The sequence below is a fragment of the Adiantum capillus-veneris genome, chromosome 1, assembly GCF_014529385.1.
Source record: "Adiantum capillus-veneris isolate H3 chromosome 1, ASM1452938v2, whole genome shotgun sequence".
Lineage (NCBI taxonomy): Eukaryota > Viridiplantae > Streptophyta > Polypodiopsida > Polypodiales > Pteridaceae > Adiantum > Adiantum capillus-veneris.
The window spans coordinates 158,728,864-158,747,444 of record NC_140931.1 but is presented as its reverse complement, the minus strand read 5'-3'; the positions used below and the strand labels follow the sequence as shown (position 1 = coordinate 158,747,444).

The window sequence follows — 18,581 nt, the reverse complement described above, 5'->3', positions numbered from 1 at the left end:
AGCACCAACCCACCCATCATCAGGAAAACATGAAACCCCAAGGAGAAACCTGCATGATAGAGCCACCCCAGCCCAACACGTCCACGAACACCATGCAATATGGGTGCCATTTCACCAAAGCAGGAGGAACTCCCTCCACCATGTACATATTTTGTGAATGATAGAGCCACCCCAACCCAACACGTCCATGAATACCATGCAATATGGGTGCCATTTCATGCCCACCACCATGTACATATCTTATGAATAATACGTAGCTGCATTGAGGAGAAACCCGCTTTGGCTGAATCTCTCTCCACACTCTTTAGCCTAGCTCCTTCTAGCACTAATAGACAACTTGCTTCTTGGGGAGCCTCAACTATATCTCACACAGGCATGGGATCAGACAAGATCAAAGGCCCCCATCGATATATGGCCCCGACATCAATCGAACGTCGTAGATCTTGTTGTGAAAGTCAAATCGAGTACAAAAGTAAACTCGGAGGTATTCGAGGTTACTTTTGCACCCGTGTAAATTTGGGGGTACTTGAGTTTACTTTTGTATCCGAGTTTACCTCTATGTTGTGATATGCTTTCACACCAACAGTGAAGGAAGGCATCAACATTCCACAAGGACGTGCATGGGAGATGTGGTTAGGGCACATGCTTCTCATCTCCAGGTTGTGGATTCAATCCTAGATTTCATCCCTTTTGTAAGATATAGCGACGAGGAGGACGAATTACGCACTTAGAGCCGAGTAGCCCCAGCATTAGCAGAGTTAACAGCCGATTAACGAAATTCTGGTCCCACTCACATACTCTCCATAAAAGTTACAAAAAACCTGATGAAAAGTGGAGCTGAAGATTGTTGCTTCATTGGTCGCCATCTCCAACAATCACGCTGGTTAGTTGGCGTCCATAAAAATAGCTTAGTCTCCCTTGTTTTTCAAAGGGCTAGTAGCTAGCATATGAGTTCGACTTCCTTGCCTTCATTGTAGGAGATACCAAATATAGAGAATCCGCTCTCCCCACTGCTCCCCCTGCCCCTCAGTGCGACCCAGCTCTTACATTAAAAACCTAGGTGTTTGCTATAAAAGGTCACGCGATAAATAGGATATTTTTGGGCCCACGGCCCATGGAGACGACTCCATTTATATGCGGCACACGTCGCTTACGTTGACTCTGTCTACCCCGAGCGTTGGGCACGTTTCCCTCTCACAGATTCGGATAAGGCTCTCTCTCTCTCTCTCTCTCTCTCTCTCTCTCTCTCTCTCATCATAAGTGAGTCATCACGCACAGTTCCCTCTGCATTTCATTTGAATAGTGCAGTATATGATGAGTTGAGGCAGCAGTGTTGCTTCTCTCTCTCTCTCTCTCTCTCTCTCTCTCTCTCCGCATGTATACAGGTTTGCTTCAAGTTCAGATCGATTGTACTTCACTGCCTTGCACATAAACCATCCCTCTCTCTCTCTCTCTCTCTCTCTCTCTCTCTCTCTCGCCACACAGAAGCACGCGCGCGATGGAACTGCTCAAGTGTTGTGGGGATTGCTTGATCACCGTGTGGTTTGTGATGGGCAACATGTGGGCTTTTGGAGAACGGCCCTCCAGCACCTGCCTCGCCCTTTGCAGGTACCTCCCTCTCTCTCTCCTCATACATTGTGCGTGTGTATGTACTTTGTACAAAGTGTGTGTGAGTGTGAGTGTGAGAGAGAGAGAGAGAGATAACACTTTCAACGGTTACTTTACCTACAACGTTTGTGAGCGATCACCCACAGCCTACTACCCTTCTCCTGCAGTATTCATATGCTAAGCCCATCGCTAGGCAGACGAAGTGATTACTGTCTGTTAGCAGTAAGGTCAAGAGTGTCGCCTTAAGTTACCTGTCAATGATAATGATATTTCAAGGAACAGTCTGGTTTCAATGAGTGAGTGAGTTATATATCAACCCAAAAAGAATTATCAACACAATGAGTGGGGTGGTGATAAATCTAGAGCCATTAGGAAATATGAGTGGCGTGGTGATAAATCTCGAGCCATTAAGAAATATGGTAGATAGTACATGAGAACAAAATAAGGGATTTATAATTAAGTACATTTACAAAAAATATACTACATAAAGGGTTTTTTAATCGAGAAAGTGAAAATTTTCATACATAAGAGCTAGTTGTTTTTTTACAAAAATGCATACATAAAGAGTACATATAATACTTGAAAATATATAGATAAAAAATTGTTAAATTACTTCTTGTTCGCGCGTGTTATATGCAATTTTTACATAGTGGACTTTTCGGGTTCTGTCTATGTGGCAACATTGACAGCAGCGTTCGTCATTAAAAATTTGAAGATCAATAAAATCAAAAAATCAACCACACTTGCTAGTGCCATATAGACACCAACGGTCAAAATTTATCCGCATCGGTGAAAGAGGGGCTCCTTATGTAGCCATGGTTTCCCTTTACGTCCCTTGGCGTCGCCATGGCTAGAGATTAGCACAGTGAGGCCATGTAATTCAGATGCCCCCCTCTCACAAGACAACATCAAACTCATATAAGGTACAATAGATTGGATACAAAGGGAGCCGCCCTATCTCGAGTCCACGATTGAGGAACATGGGAGCCACCCAACCTACAAAAGCAGTAGGACTCAATGTTAGCCTCTTGTCTTTCTGTATATTGTGGAGTCCTTTTGTGTATTGTGTATTTTGTGGCACTACAAGAGGTTATGTGCTCTTGTGACGCTCTTAGCGACGGAAATACACTGGGTTTTTATAACCCCCGGCGTCGCTATAAGCGTCGCTAAAAGCGTCGCTACGAGAGCGTCGCTATATGCGTCGCTATAGGCGTCGCTATAGGCGTCGCTATAGACGTCTCTATATAGCGACGCTCATAGCGACGCCTATAGCGACGCTTATAGCGACGCTCTCACAGAAGAGTATAGCGACGCATATAGCGACGCTACAGAGCCATAAATAGCGACGCATATAGCGACGCCTGAGAGAATATTTTTTTGGTGGCAGAGCATTGAATGCCTGCCACCCATCAACCATATTGTACTTGATTCACTTTTTAAAAAAAGTGCAAAGGTAAATAATAGACCCAAAATAGTCACCCACAAGACGCATTGTTTGCAAAATTGACAATTGTACACATCATAGACAAACTGAATTGATTGGCAAATGTAATAATGACAATTGTACAACATCATAGGCATAAAGAATTGATTGGCAAAAGGAATTGCGGTGACAAATGTAATAATATACATGGTTCAAAAAGACGTATAAAATCCGTTTCATGATACATAAGCTATGAGAAACCCTAAACTAATGCTATCTAGCTACGGCTAAACTGACGTCGTCTAATCAGACGTCTCATCGCGTCCAAGCGACGTATCTGTCGGATTCTGCAAAAAAAGACAATAAGACAGTTTTCAGTAAGTATAAACGTATAACGACATTTATAAAACAATACAAAAAATAAAAAAGAGTAAACCCTAATACTAACCATGCCGCTGCGAGAACTGAAAATGTCCATCAGGGCGTTTAAGCCCTTCCTGCCTGCGTACTCGCGCTCGTACGGTGTGGGATCACGTCCTGTCATCGACCACTGTCAAAACATACAAAGATTTCATTATGTTAGAACTAAAAAACTCATAAACCCTAAACTATCGAACATGCATAAAGAGCAATGTGAAAAGACTTACAAAATCGGCCTCAAATGATGCCCATCCACCGCTCCCCAAGTGGTGCGAGCTCCCTGCCTCTACTCGCGCTCTGGCTGCATCCTTTTGTTGCTTCCACTTGTCGGGATTCTCGCGCGCTGCTTTCTTCGCATTCTTCCAATCTTCTTTGGCCAGCCAATCTGGCCTATTCCACCCATTCTTGATTGCTTTTTGCACTTCGGAACGCTTGTGTTTGCAGTATTCGCGCATTCGAATCTTCATCAGGTCTTCATTGAAGCGCTGATCCCGTGTTGGAACGGGAAACTCATCATGAAGTATGCTGATGACTCTGTTTTTTAAATCACTTTGTACTTCACTCCATTTGTTTAGTATATAGTGTCTAAACAGCTGAGAGCAAAGACCACGCATGCGCGAGATCACCTTCTTGCCGTCATCATCCATGATGATGCCGCCGCTGATGTCGACGGAGTAAGGCAAGCCCTCTGGCCGGTGACGCGTGAACCTGGGTGTCCCGGCAGGGGTCTCTAGCGGCGTGTCGATGGGGGTACGGACGTCAGGTGTCTCCACCGGCGTCTGGGCCCCGAAGCGAGGAGTGTCGAGTGGGGTGGCTCCTGGCGGAGTAGGTAGAGGTGTGTAGCTTCTAGGAACAGTCAGCCGTGCAAAACCTGGCGTAGACGGCGATGCTGTGGCTGGTGTGGGGGCGGGCAAAGAAGGGGAGGGTAAAGAGCCTCGTCGAACACGAGGCGGTGTGGAGGCATCGGTGGCGGAATCCCCACAACAACCGCCACCGCCACCACTAGAGCGCCGGTGTCTAGAAGAGTGTGACGCTCGTCTCGTCGACGCCGAAGCTTCGGAGCGCGCCGAATGCTCCGAAAGAGAGGGAGATGCGGATGGTGTAGGAACGCGCGATGATGCGCCAGAGCGATGACGCTCCACGTACCACTGTCTCTGCTGCGGTGACAAAGAAGAAAGAAACTCCTCATCATCCATACCTGCATTAAACACACGAATATTTAAACTTAATATTGAATGAATAGAGTAGACAATGACGCAAAGACCATTAAATACAATGACGTAATGACGCATATAAATACAATGACGCAATGAATCGAGTGGTAGAAGAGGCAAGTCGAAAACTCAGAATTTTCAATCAAAAGATGTGAGCGCGAGTAGAAAAGAGCGTTACACACCATGGAAGCTACTTAGAGAGCTAGAGCTTTTACAGCACGGAGCAAAATTGTTCAAATACAATATTTGTGGCTTTAAGAGATCTCTCTCTCATCCTCGCATAACTCAGCATAACTTCCTATATCTATATAGAGCTCTCCGTTTAAACACATATCCTCTGTTTCATTTTGTAGCTCCTCTGCATGCACCCCATATAGAGCAGTAGCATCTTGATGCTCGTCTGGCACCACCGCAGCGGCTTCTGATTGAGCATCTTCTCTGATCTCCTCCATTGATGTCGTTGTGATTGGCACATGGTAGCCTTCATACGTCCTTGCACTACGAGGGGCTAACTCTATGACGTACCACCAGTTTGATGTAGACTTTGTAGGATGAAATACTACCTGCCAGAGCCACATAACTTACATGAGAGCTTTCAAGCACATAACTTGTAAAAGGGGGATGTTAACTATTTATATACTTACTTGTTCACAATGCTCGGGTAGTACGAAAGTGTCTCTTAGGTCAGTCCATTTCTTAGTAGAATCCACCTCAAGAAAACCAGACTCTCCTCTACGCACAGTAGCGTTTCGACCCTCCATGATTATCTTGAACCATTGCACGTCGAACAAGTCGACAAAAAATCCTCTGTAATCGATCCTCAAAATCTCTTGCAGCGTGCCGAAGTAAGTGAGTTCCGCCACCACGGGATCTGCATCAGAGGAACGTCGTCGACTAGACTGTTCAAATTTTGCCATGATTCCACAATCTTGAGTAAAACGCTTTTTGTCGATTCGTTCCACCCTAAAATGTCGACCTTTACACCATGCTGCTGTGTATGACTTATACTACAACGAACAAAGATTATGAGTGGCCGTTCAAACGTTTATAAATAAAGTCACTTGCTAGTCGTACATTGCAAACTTACCTTGGTTAGCATTGTAGTAGGAAAATGTTTCTCAAACATGCACACAAGCTCCGCAGCATTTAGTTTGGCGAATGGTATGGAGTCTACGTCGATCTCCTTTTGTGAGATCCATTGCACCAGCTTTGCAAGTTTGTAGATTGTGTTACGGATGTCGAGAGACAAACATCCCTCAATGGCAACCGGTAAGATAAACTGTAAAGTATGTGCAGCAATGATATTAAAGTCCACATTTTATGCAATGATATTAAAGTCCACTATGAACGTACCTGACACATTTTATGCCAATCGTGTGACTTCAAACCGGTAAGCTTTCCTTCTTTAGTAAAACACGTTCGGAGCGAGTGCATTACGCCAGTGGGGGTCCGCAAAGATCGAATGGCCTCTTTTACTTTGCGTTCTTGGGCTCCTGTGAAAATCCATGGTGCTTTAGGAAGTTTTATCGATCCATCAGACGCTGTTTGCGGCCAATATTGCTCCATACGATCCACATTTCTAAGGTCAACTCTGGCTCCCAAAGTATCTTTCTTGCCGGTCAAATGGTCCCATAGTAGATTACCCACATTCTTGAATATGTGCATTGGATCGAGCAAGTGATTGATCACGAGTCGAGGCCAGTATGGTAACTCGTACCATAGAGATAGTCTCTTCATCCCTGGAGGCAATCCGTCATCGCACATCTCCTTCTGCTCTAACCATGCTTGTGCAGACATCCTTGGTGGCTCTCTTCCCAAAAAGCCGTCGCGTAACACATGATTCTCCGGAAGATACGCTTGATGACCTTCGTAGATTTGCTTCTTCAGTGAGGGTGCCCTACGTGCATTCAGTCTAGGTCCACATGTGACACATGCTCTGTATCCGCTTGTTTGAAGCCCTGCATGTATACACATGATAATAGATCAACTATGGGGAAAAACCAGATTTACAGTGTCTGAGAGAGGAGTGTCAATAGATCACCTGAGCATTCTGTTAGCCCGGGATAGTCATGCATGGTCCACATTAGAATACCTCTGATCAAAGCATTCCGTCGTCCTGTGTGTCGGCTCATATCCACCACCTCTATGCCAATCCACAATTGTTGTAGCTCTTCCAATAGTGGACGAAGATACACATCCATATTCCCCACTTTATATCGCCCTGGCACAATCAAGCTTAGCCATAGGTGCCCCTTCTTCGTAGTCAACCACGGGGGAATGTTGTAGTTGACGATGACAACGGGCCATACACTGTAAGATGTTGATCTTTGACCAAATGGATTTACGCCATCCATAGCCAGGCCTAAGCGCAAATTTCGAGCTTCCCTGGCAAAATCCGACCATGTTCCATCTATATGTTTCCAGGCTGCGCAATCTGCAGGAATTCGTAGCACACCATCCGAAGATTTATTCTCCTCATGCCATGATGCTAGGGCGGCCATGGACTTACATTCGAAGAAATGCTTGATGCGAGGAAGCAAAGGAAAATGTCGCAAAACCTTTTGTGGAATTTTTGTCCCGTGGAGATCTACTCGATATCTTTCGGAATCACATTTCGGACACTTCTCCATGTCTGTGTATTCCCCTCTGAAAAGAATGCAGTCATTAGGACAAGCGTGGATAGAATTGTAATCCATCCCCAAGTTTCGCAAAATCTTTCTTGCTTCATCTCGGGAATCTGGCATCACATTGTCAGCTGGTAGAATGTGCTCTTTCAGCAATCTACACAACATAAAAATATGATACAGTCGTGTAAAAATCTATCAGATCATTATACACCATGAGTTCTATTAAAGTAAACTAATTGTAATAGATCACCTGAAAAGCGCTGTGACGCTAGTGTCACTCCATCCAAACTTTGCCTGCATGTTGAGAAGAACCAGGAGTGCTGTCAATCTAGACATACGTGCTCCATTATACAATGATGTATCGGCTTCACTTTTCATATCATCATAGATAAGCCTTTCTGAATCCATGATCGTCTCGATCATTTCATCAATCTCGGGCTCAAACATTGCCTCGTTGGGAATGTGCTCTGCATGATCATCCCCCGAGCTGTCAGAGGCTACATCTTGTGGCCTCACATATGCTGCTTGACCAAAGCGCCTGCGAACACGTCTATTGGGTTGCAAGATTGCTGCTTGTTGGCCAGCGTCAGAGTCCGACGAGTTATAATTGGCAACAACTCGATCTATAATAGATGGATCGAACTCGCCAAATTCACGAACGTGCTGCAAAGAAACACGTCTTGTCCGTCGCACAGCATGCTTGCATTGATTACAAGGACATAAGACCCTCGTTGAGAGATAGGTGTTTCGGTTGGACGGTCCCACATCCTCGTCGCTACTCATAATGAGGATAAAAAACTTATAACCTAGACAACAAATTTAATATTCTATTGGCATTCTTCGTCTTATCTCTCTCTCTCTCTCTCTCTCTCTCTCTCTCTCTCTCTCTCTCTCTCTTTACCTCACATTCTCTAGTCATGTCCAATCTCCGCACACCTCGGTCTAGAGGTGCACGGAGATCAGAACCACCGGGTTATAATCTCGTCTTTATTGGTCAATACCTATATTTGTGGGTACAAGAAATCTAGACACCCACGTCTACATGATACTGCATGTAGTGGACAAAATCCCTTTGCCTCTTCTCTAGCTGTAGCACTTCACTTCATCTTAACATCTTTTCACAGTAGATCTTTTCACTGTTCGTCTAACTCTAAACCCTAAACCGTAAGTAATTCTTGCGTGGACTCGATCTAACGTAAATAAGCGTAAATCTAAATAAACGTAAATCTAACTAAAAATAAAGCTAAATCTAATTTAACGTAAGTCTAATGACTAGAGGTTGTCTATATGGTCATTGTGTCGGGGATGTAGTGACTCTTGCCGCCCTGAAGATCCACCTTCTTCCCTATCTTCTGAAGACATTTCACCAGTACTTTTGGATCGACGGAGCCCACTATGAGTGAAGGCAGCAATACCCTATATTCCATTGAGGGCTTTCTTCACCCGCTTCATGCAGGCATCGCAGTCTATGGAGACCCGCATCTAATCTAATATAACATAAATCTAAATCTAGCTTAAATAAATGTAAATCTAGTTAAAAATAAACCTAAATCTAATTTAATGTAAGTCTACATATAACCTAATCTTTAACGTCTTTTAAAATAGTTTCCTACGACGTTATAACTCTCTTCTTCCTGTGTGTGTGCGCGTGTGTGGATGTGTGTGCCAATAAAAAGAGATAAATGGTATAACCTTTCTATCACCCATGCCAAGTATGATAGATTGATTATGCCATTTCTCTCTTGAATAATAGGTCTTCAGTTCAACTCCTCGTCGGCTAGATCTTTAGGTCTTTTAATTTTAATTAGCTTCCTACGACGCTCCCTTAGTTTCTCTTTCTTTCTCTCTCAATGTGTGTGCGTTTTTTTGGATCGTATGCATGTTTTCTTTCTCTTTTCCTCTCTCAATGTGTGCGTTTTTTGTTTATGCATGTTCTCTCTCTCTTTTCCTCTCTCAATGCGTGCGTTTTTTGTTTATGCATGCTCTCTCTCTCTTTTTCTCTCTCAATGTGTGTGTGCATTCTTTGTTTATGTATGTGTGTGCGTTTTTGCACTCTCTCTCTCTCTCTCTCTCTCTCTCTCTCTCTCTCTCTCTCAAAAACACTATATGTGTGTGTGTATGTGTGTGTGTGTGAGAGAGAGAGCGAGGGAGAGAGAAAGAGAGGAAGGGAACATGAGAATGAGGAGAGGGAAGGAGCATACCTGTCTCTCCTTCCTCTCCTCGTGTGTGTGTGTGTGTGTGTGTGTGTGTGTAAAAGAAAAAGAGAGAGAGAGAGAGAGAGAGAGAGAGAGTGAGGGAGAGCGTTACCTGCTCTTTGCTTGAGGGCGTCGAAAAACTCAGATCTGAGATCTGAGTTTTTGGGCGCGCTCGGTTATTTTTTTTACCCCAGCTGGCGTCGCTATGAGCGTCGCTATAAGCGTCGCTAATGTGAAGAGCCTCTTGTAGTGTGGAGGTGGGCTCTACTGAAACCATTCATCATAATGGGAGTCTCTCTCTATAGGCCTTCTCAAAATTTCATCATAATGAAGGTCATTAATTAGTCAAATTCAGAGAGAACAAAAGTAAAGATAATGGAACAATTGCACTAGCAATGATGGCTTGTAAAAGGGGTGGTGTGTAGTACAAGCCTTGTGATTGCAGAATCAAAGCCATTCTAGTGTAGTTAGTTTAGTCTTATCAAGTTTGCTAATTTCTTAGGCTAATTATGCAAATTTTGTAGGTAGTATCAATATCTAGTTATAACCTTCCATTGTTCTTATTTATAGAACCTTTTTTGTGAGAGTTAGAGGTCATAATGGAAAATCCAATTTTTTCTTGTTTTCTATGTTTAGTACTCACCATTATGAGCAAGATTTCTCTTAGTGAGAACTTTTATATACTATTGATATACTCCATCACTCCTCATGAATGTTAAGGTTCAAGGGAACCAAAAATAGATTGACAATATTGAGCATGTTTGACGATATGTCAGCAGAATGAAAAAAATGCAACTTTTTTGGTACCTCATTCTATTCTTTTAAAAAAATGGTGAATCTAACTATGGTATTGCAAGATTTTTTCCAAACCCTAAAAGGAGGCTTTTATGTCTTGTTAGGTTACCAACCTAGTACTAAACTCATATACAAACTCAATAAAGTTTAATCGAATGTCCGAAATTTGCAAGTTTTCTATCGTTGTGGCTCTTTCATCCTTTTTGAAGAAATTTCTTGTCCTCGACCGGTAGCTGTGCTATGGAAACCTTTATTTCAAAACTCGATGTCTTTATAACTTTTATTTGATGAATTGCAAAAAAAAACTAGCTTTAAAGCATCTCTTTTGGAGTTGTGGTTTAGAAGTTAGAAACTATTTCTCACACAGTACGCGATATGGTAGTCTACAAGCAATTGGATACAGAGAAACTTATGGAAGGTTATGTATTTTGTGGAGACATATATACACTCTGAAATTTTACTTTTGAAGAGGAAATTTGCGAAAGAGGAAACTCTTTTGTTCAAGTGCATTGGTTGGTCTTGTTTCCTCATACCATTTGAGTATAAGAGATTTTAAAATACCATTCAAATGCATGTGATATGCATGACTTCTTTGAGTTGAGCCCCTTTGAGGATGTAGTCTTTCTACTAATAGGATTGTCATTCATAATGATGTAAAAAAACTTCTTTGCTTTGCTGTAAGTATTTTTCAATTTCAACATTTAGAAGCAATCAACTAGCTAGCCCCTACCTCCTACCTATTCAACGCCTAGCTTGCCACTAGCGACCATGTAAGAGAGAGAGAGAGAGAGAGAGAGAGAGAGAGAGAGAGAGAGAGAGAGAGAGAGGTGCACAGAAGAGGTAGAGGGTGAGCATATGCGAGGCGAGAATGGAGCTACATGAGAGAGAAAAATGTGACATTTTATGTAAAATGGGGGGGGGGGGGGTTCTCGTCCCCTCTATTTTTGTGCTTGTCTGAATACGAGAGAGAGAGAGAGAGAGAGAGAGAGAGAGAGAGAGAGAGAGGGAGAATATACGCAAACTTCCCCTCCTCCCATTTTGTGAAAATCATGGATACATGTTGCATCTTGTTTATATCCAGTCAGTGATTGCTCTCAAGCATATAAATTTTTTTTTCCGAGAAAAAGATCCTTCTATTAGTTAATGAAAACTGCCCATAGGGCTACATCCACCTCTGCAGGAGAGGGCTACAACAAGCATGATGGTGAGACTCTCCCAATGAAAAAACAGCATATATACAATGAGGCTAAATCAAGAGATGGGAGGAGGAAAGAGCCACACAGGTGGACAGTAGTGCCATCTGGGCACCCCCTGGACAATGGTGTAGAAAGGCCCAGGGCGCCAGAGTCGAAGGAAAGCCTCGCGGCGCTCTCGCATGCGGTCGGAGCTGCCCTGTAGTCCCTCAAGCTGTCCTCTGAGAGTATGGATCATCTCTAGCCAAAAGTCACGAACAGTCTCTGCTGGTGGCACAGGGCGAGCCTCAAAGATGCGGAAACAGCGGGCCCGCCAGATGAACCAGAGAGCTAGGCCGCTGATGAGCTCTCAACACTCCTCTCTCTCACTGCACCACTCATGTGGAGTAAGATCTGTAGCAGGCTGGAGTGTAGGTCGCCCCCCCTGCTTCACTATCATCCTGCTGGTGGAAGATAGCTGAAACTGAAGTGCCGGGCCCGTGAGGGTGGACCAAGCCGCTGCCCCCCAAGTGTACTGTCGAGCCGTGGAGAGGGAAGGCATCAGCCGAAGAACTCGTAGCCACACCTGCTGGGCCGAAGGACAGTCCCAAAGACAGTGACGCTGACTCTCCACCAACTGGTCACAGGCTACATATGCGGCCGAGAGACCACTATGCACAAGCCAGCTCCCTACTGTTGTGTCTCTGTGTGCAACCAGCCACTGGAACAAAGTGACGCGCCTCGGCTGTCTGGAGTCCTCAAGTATATAAATTATGTTGAGATTGAGGTAGGTTGTTGCTCAAGTATTTGAAACGTTTGTTTTGATGGAATCAAGCAAGATGCTTGTGGGAGGTTTAGCTAAAAATTAAGTAAAGGAAAGGACTGGGGATACGCATTTGAAGAAGATAAAAATGAAGGCAAAAGGTTCCGTTCAGGCTCCGGCCAGAGGGAAGGAGAGTTGGCAGCCAATGAGTCAGTTGGGGGCGGGAGCTTGACAGGTGGCACACTAGGGATGGAGGTTAGGATGCGGACGGGGAAGGGGACGAAAGCCACACGAATGTCAGGTGCCACACTAGGGATGGAGGTTCGGATGTAGGCGGGGGAAGCTAGGGGGCGAAAGCTTGAAGCTTCCAACTGGCAAGAATGCAAATGGGGTTTGGACAAGGCGCAGGCCATACAAATTTTTTTGTTTGCTTGTAGGTTCGCCCTATGCTGCAGTGAGCTTTCCACGACGGAGTGGCTTACGAGAGAGTGTTCTCCTTCACCTCAAGGTATGAGCTCGATCCTAAAGAGGTGGAATCTACGAAGATTCCACCTAATGGGTATGAGATAGAGCCAAAAAATATACCTATATAGAGAGTGGGTGAGAAGTTTGTTTTGTGATTCCTCTTTCTAGTGTTTATCTAAGGTTCTTTGTTGCAAAGTTCATGTTCTTCTTCTTCTTAGCACATGTGAAGTAGATTGTGCTGTACAATGGATTTGAACCATGGAGAGTGAATAAAATGTAACTTGAGCATTTATTATATAAGATTTTTCAATTATTGGTTGCATATAAGAATGCAAGTATGAGTGGTGAATTGAAAGGGGGATCCAAAATACATCTACATTGTTTTCTCATCTATGATCAAGAACATTTATGCTTTATAAACAAAAAAATTGTGAGTTCTACACACACACCAAAAAAAAAAAAAACAGTAATGATTTTTGGCTTGCTTAAAAGGACTATGTGGTTGTACATCATTTTCTTGTCTATGATCAGGTTTACCTCTACATTGTTTTCTTGTCTATGATCAAGATCCGATCAAATGCTTTTGGCTTGCCTAAGGAAGGACTTTGTTGTCGATGGGTGATGATTTTCCCATTATTCTAAGATGACGCTGAATTTTAAGTGAGTTTTCCTCGATATACAACAATGAGTAATTTTTGTCAACAGGAGCATTTGTTAGCTATGAGCACTTAGGATACGTTCTACGTCATCTTTTCGATGAACTTATGTGAAGCAAGGCTTTTTATGAGGCAATGGTTGTGTCTTATTTTACCAAAACTTATGATAGGATTTTCCTTTTCTTCCTCTGATACGCACAATTGTGAGTGGATAAATTATATCACTCCGCAAGGAATGTACAATTCACCTCAAGCACTTTAGGTGCCTTACACTTGAAAGGGGGATCCAAAATACATCTACATTGTTTTCTCATCTATGATCAAGAACAGTTATGCTTTATAAACAAAAAATTTGTGAGTTCTACATACACACACACCCCGAAAAAAAAAAAAACAGTAATGCTTTTTGGCTTGCTTAAAAGGACTATGTGGTTGTACATCATTTTCTTGTCTATGATCAAGTTTACCTCTACATTGTTTTCTTGTCTATGATCAAGATCCTATCAAATGCTTTTGGCTTGCCTAAGGAAGGACTTTGTTGATGGGTGATGATTTTCCCATAAGTCTAAGATGACACTGAATTTTAAGTGAGTTTTCCTCGATATACAACAATGAGTAATTTTTGTCAACAAGAGCATCTGTTAGCTATGAGCACTTAGGATACGTTCTACGTCATCTTTTCAATGAACTTATGTGAAGCAAGGCTTTTTATGAGGCAATGGTTGTGTCTTATTTTACCAAAACTTATGATAGGATTTTCCTTTTCTTCCTCCGATATGCACAATTGTGAGTGGATAAATATTATATCACTCCGCAAGGAATGTACAATTCACCTCAAGCACTTTAGGTGCCTTACACTTGGAAGGTAGTCACTTTATAGTGTTTGTCGAATCACTTGTCTAGAGTTTGTCGAATCACTTGTCGCTCTTCATCAAACTTGGATGATGGAATTTTTTATGAGATTTTTATCTTTGGACTTATTAACTAATTCATATGCCAAGATGAATTCTCGACTTTGGATTTTTATCATTGGACGTTACTTTAGTATTGACTTGTTTATTTAAATCTTTTAATTGGAAACATTCATTTGAATATTATTAGCTTCTCTAGTAAATAAATTTTTCTTCTGAAAGACCTTGAATTTCCCCTTTGGCCGCACTGTCTTCTAAGTATCACCGAGTTAAATTAAGTGCCACAAAAAATTTAGTACATTAAATTGAGTTTGTTAGACCCAGCTCCAAGGTTTGTATCATATATAACATATGGTGGTTGTTAACATAAATCACTCTGATAATGTGAGTTTGGCAAAAAAAAAAAAAGCATATGGCTGTTGTAGCGATGTTGTTTTGCTATAGAGTCCTCCCCATGTTTTGAGCTTTTGTACAAAGGGGACGAAAGACACATGTGGATGCATCGCACTTTTGCGGCTCTACAAAGAAATGAGGGCCGCTAGTAATGTTGTAGATGGCTATGCTTATCAATTGTTGAATTGAAGGGCCAGGTTGCAAAGGGCCCTGGTGTCTTTTTGTTTGTTTTTGCAATTTCCACATTATGTGGGATATTTGTATTAAGAAAAACTAGTGACCTGGTTTCTTGAAGTGTCACAAGTGTGGTATGGACTGATATAATTTCCTTGAGTATGTATCTGAGGTTGGGACATTGGAAAGCCTAACACAAGAAGATTTAGAAATTTTCTGATGTAGGAAAACGGAGTCTTTCTTAGTGTTTTTCATACAATGCATAACATCATGAGCTTCCGTTCGAGAGGCACCGCATACCTAGCTAGGTACGATTGGGGGCAAGGGACCACCGGCCCGGTGGGGCGGTCCCCTGCCCCCATACCTAGCTAGGTATGCGGCGCCTCCCTCACAGAGGCTCATGATGTTGAGGTAAGTCACAATGTGGGAAATGTTGTGAGGATTTGTCCAAAACTTTTTGTGTAAATATAGTCGTTGATGTGAGAGAGTTGTAATTTTGGAGCTTAGTGACTGATTAAGTTAAGTTGCATTGATGAAGGTTGGTGATTGTGGTGCTGACACTGAGCCTGGTGAGGTGGGCGGTACCCATGATCATTTGCTCCACGCTCTATTGCTGCATGCCCACTCTCATTCGAGCCTTGTGCACCCATGACAATGACAATGACAACATCGATGACGATGATGACTTCAGCTATATGCACCACCTCAAAATGGATCGAAGAGCCGGTGCTTCGGAGGCTACCATCCATGCCCTCCCCCTTCACACCCATTCCACCCTCTCATGCTCGTCTGCTCAACCGGCCTTATCTAGCAATGCCAAGGTGCAAACTTGTGTGTGTGCGTGTGTGTGTGTGTGTGAGAGAGAGAGAGAGAGAGAGAGAGGATTAGTTCCTCAAGGTTGAGTGTACAAGCATTGTTATCTTGTGTAATGTCCCCATAGATGCAAAGTCTAGGAGGAAGTAAAGTGTGCGCAAGTATGCCCTCTCCAAGCTAATAATATGAAGGAAACAATGCACTGTTAAAATGAGTCAGCCTCTTAGAGTCTCACTTATTTTACCTACCTCATTGTCCACATTAAGCAAACAATGCATTAAAAGAACAATTCTCTTAATTATTTTTCCCATTTCATTAAAATTCAATTACCTTAGAGTTTTTTAGCCTTAGGGCTGTGTGTGTGCGCACAAAAGAAATAAATAAGGAAAGCCAATATGGCCTTTGAGACTAATTGTGAAAGTGCATGCTAGATAGCATCTAGCCTAAATGTATGTGTGTGTGTGTGCGAGAGAGAGAGAGAGAGAGAGAGAGAGAGAGAGAGAGACCTTTTGTGATGTTCAATGTGTGCATTTTGCTTTCACTTATGCAGGACAATTCTTGCTGTTGCATTTGCCTCTCAAGATACAAGGAGGGAGCCCTTGTCCGAGAGCTTCCATGCACACATAATTTTCATATGTTATGTGTAGACAAGTGGTTGAGAATGAGCGCAACATGTCCGCTCTGCAAGCACGATATCAATCACCATTCAACCGATGATCTATTGATGCTATGACAATCACAAACATGTCATTGTTTCTTTCTTCAGGCTTGTGGATGTGGAGCTCGAATCTTTCTTTGTGTTGGCTTGTTAATACCCAACTATAGAGTTACCTTTTGGGCTTTGGCCCATGTGCTTTTATGTCACTTGCCATATAGCTTTCTTATTCCTAAGTTCCCTCCTATCCTTTCCCCATGCTAAGAAGTAACCAAATCTTAGCATGTGTGGGTGTACATACACACTAGTGGGAATTTGGAAATGTACACAAAATCTTCAAATCTTCTCCTGTCTTGCGCATATTGTGATGTCTTTATTTGAGAGTTGAGTTTCAAATGAGCAATGGGTTGCAATGTTTTAAAATTCTTTGGCCTTGCCAAGTGAGGTTTATTTAGCCAGTATTCATCTCTCTCTCTCTCTCTCTCTCCCTCTCTCTCTCTCTCTCTTTGTGTGTGTCTCTGTGCGCGCAATCATCAGAACATATATTGAACTAAGGAGAGTAGTGGTTTTGTGTTATTGTCATATCTAATCTATGAATTTTCTTGGGAGCACAAGTTTAAGCAATCATAAGTACCTTGAGCACTAGCTCAATTCTTTTGTCCAACTTTCTACATTCATAATTTAAGATTTATTTCTTTAAGGATTCGGACCCCTCTACATATATACATATATATGTGTGTACACACACACACACACACACACACACACACACACACACAGATATATATATATATATACACACACACACACACACACATATATATATATACACACACACACATACACAGATATATATATATATATATGTATGTGTGTGTGTGTGTGTGTGTGTGTGTCTTTTTAACCAAGCTACTTTCAGGAATTGCAATAACAAATGCTTGATCGGTTTTTAAGGTGAGATATTCGCAAAGTGAAATATGGGTTGAAAAAAATCTTGGAATTTTTTTACACTGATTTCGAATTCTTTATTGTGCTTTGAGACCTAAATTGACATCGAGCACTTGTCAATTTTTGTCCAATTTCGATCACACGCTAGTGTGCTTCACATGCTAGATATCTTGGTTTACTATTTTTGGATGTGTTTTTATTTAAGATAGAAAAGATTTGTATTACAAATTATCACTTAATTGTGAAAATTTACATATGCTATATATATATATATATATATATATATATATATATATATATATATATATATTCAACATTCAAGATGCAAGTTTGTTTGTGGTTATATATTTTTATCAAGATTCAAAACGCCTTTTACATTCTTTAGTACTTTTCTATGGCATCGCCAAGGTCGGGGGTCGAAGGGCAAGAGATTTGAGCCGTCCAAGGCGTTGGCATTCCTGAGCAGAATCTGCCACTGCAACAAGCTGATATCTGGCACGTCAGCGGTCAAACGGAAAAAGATGCCGAGTCAACGAAGGGAACGAGCTGAGCGACCTACACATCAGCAATAGTAATTAACAGTGTCAAGCAATCTGTGGTTGGCACGTCAACAAGTGGAAAATGCATGTAGGCTTTGCATCTCTCACTAGCTTGTGTGCAGTCTGCCATGAGCTCATGTGCAATGACTATAGCCTGTTGTAACAGGGCCCTGCTTGCGACCTTGTGTATGATTCATGCATGGTGATTAGCCCTCCCCCCCTCAACTCTTGAAGGGAGGGAAAGGTCATTGGCTGACCTTTCCCTACAATCCATGCTCCTCATGGGTCCCTGCATCCGTCGATCGTCATGAGTTGCTTGGTTTACAAGGAAAGGTTAGCCAATGACCTTTCCCTACCCCTTATATCCCATGGAATCAACATTACCACCTAAAACTTTGTTTGTGCTTATGGATTTTGTGCTTTTACATTTTTTTCACTTTTTTATGGCACCTAATAACCCATAGAATCAACGGTACAACAAGGAGATTGTTTTTGTTGTACCAAAATCACACTAAGGGCAAGATAAGATTCTACTTTGACATGTGATTAATAATACCACTATACATTTTATCACAATTTCAATTTGGATCCATATGGATTAGTGTTGAATGATTATACAGGTATAATCTCTTTCTTTATTAAAGAATGAAATTTGGCTAGCTTGGAGTCCCTACCCTTTGAACCTCCATTGTAACTATCTTGGTAAGTCTCTTTGTTTTAGATTTAAGTAGCCCCTCAAGGCACAAGGTGTGTTTGAGGGTCCTTGTATATTTCTTGTAGAGTTAATATAACATCTCCGCTCACAATTGT

General features: G+C 42.3%; 1 protein-coding gene across 1 annotated transcript; it reads left to right on the top strand.

Moving 5' to 3' along the window:
• The first annotated feature begins 1,274 nt into the window (after positions 1-1,274).
• On the top strand, positions 1,275-16,672 carry LOC147465887 (E3 ubiquitin-protein ligase At4g11680-like). Its single transcript, XM_086512782.1, has 3 exons — positions 1,275-1,608; positions 15,355-15,637; positions 16,180-16,672. The coding sequence occupies exons 1-3, from the start codon at positions 1,499-1,501 to the stop codon at positions 16,360-16,362; spliced, it is 576 nt and encodes a 191-aa protein (XP_086368908.1). The 5' UTR covers positions 1,275-1,498; the 3' UTR covers positions 16,363-16,672.
• The last annotated feature ends 1,909 nt before the right edge of the window (positions 16,673-18,581 follow it).

What these genes read in the sequence shown, in the direction of transcription:
- LOC147465887 (XM_086512782.1), top strand. Translation starts at nt 1,499, where the DNA reads ATGGAACTGCTCAAGTGTTGTGGGGATTGCTTGATCACCGTGTGGTTT. An exon ending in ACCTGCCTCGCCCTTTGCAG is followed by an intron (nt 1,609 to 15,354) that starts GTACCTCCCTCT and finishes GCATTGATGAAG; the next exon opens with GTTGGTGATTGTGGTGCTGA. An exon ending in CCTTATCTAGCAATGCCAAG is followed by an intron (nt 15,638 to 16,179) that starts GTGCAAACTTGT and finishes TCACTTATGCAG; the next exon opens with GACAATTCTTGCTGTTGCAT.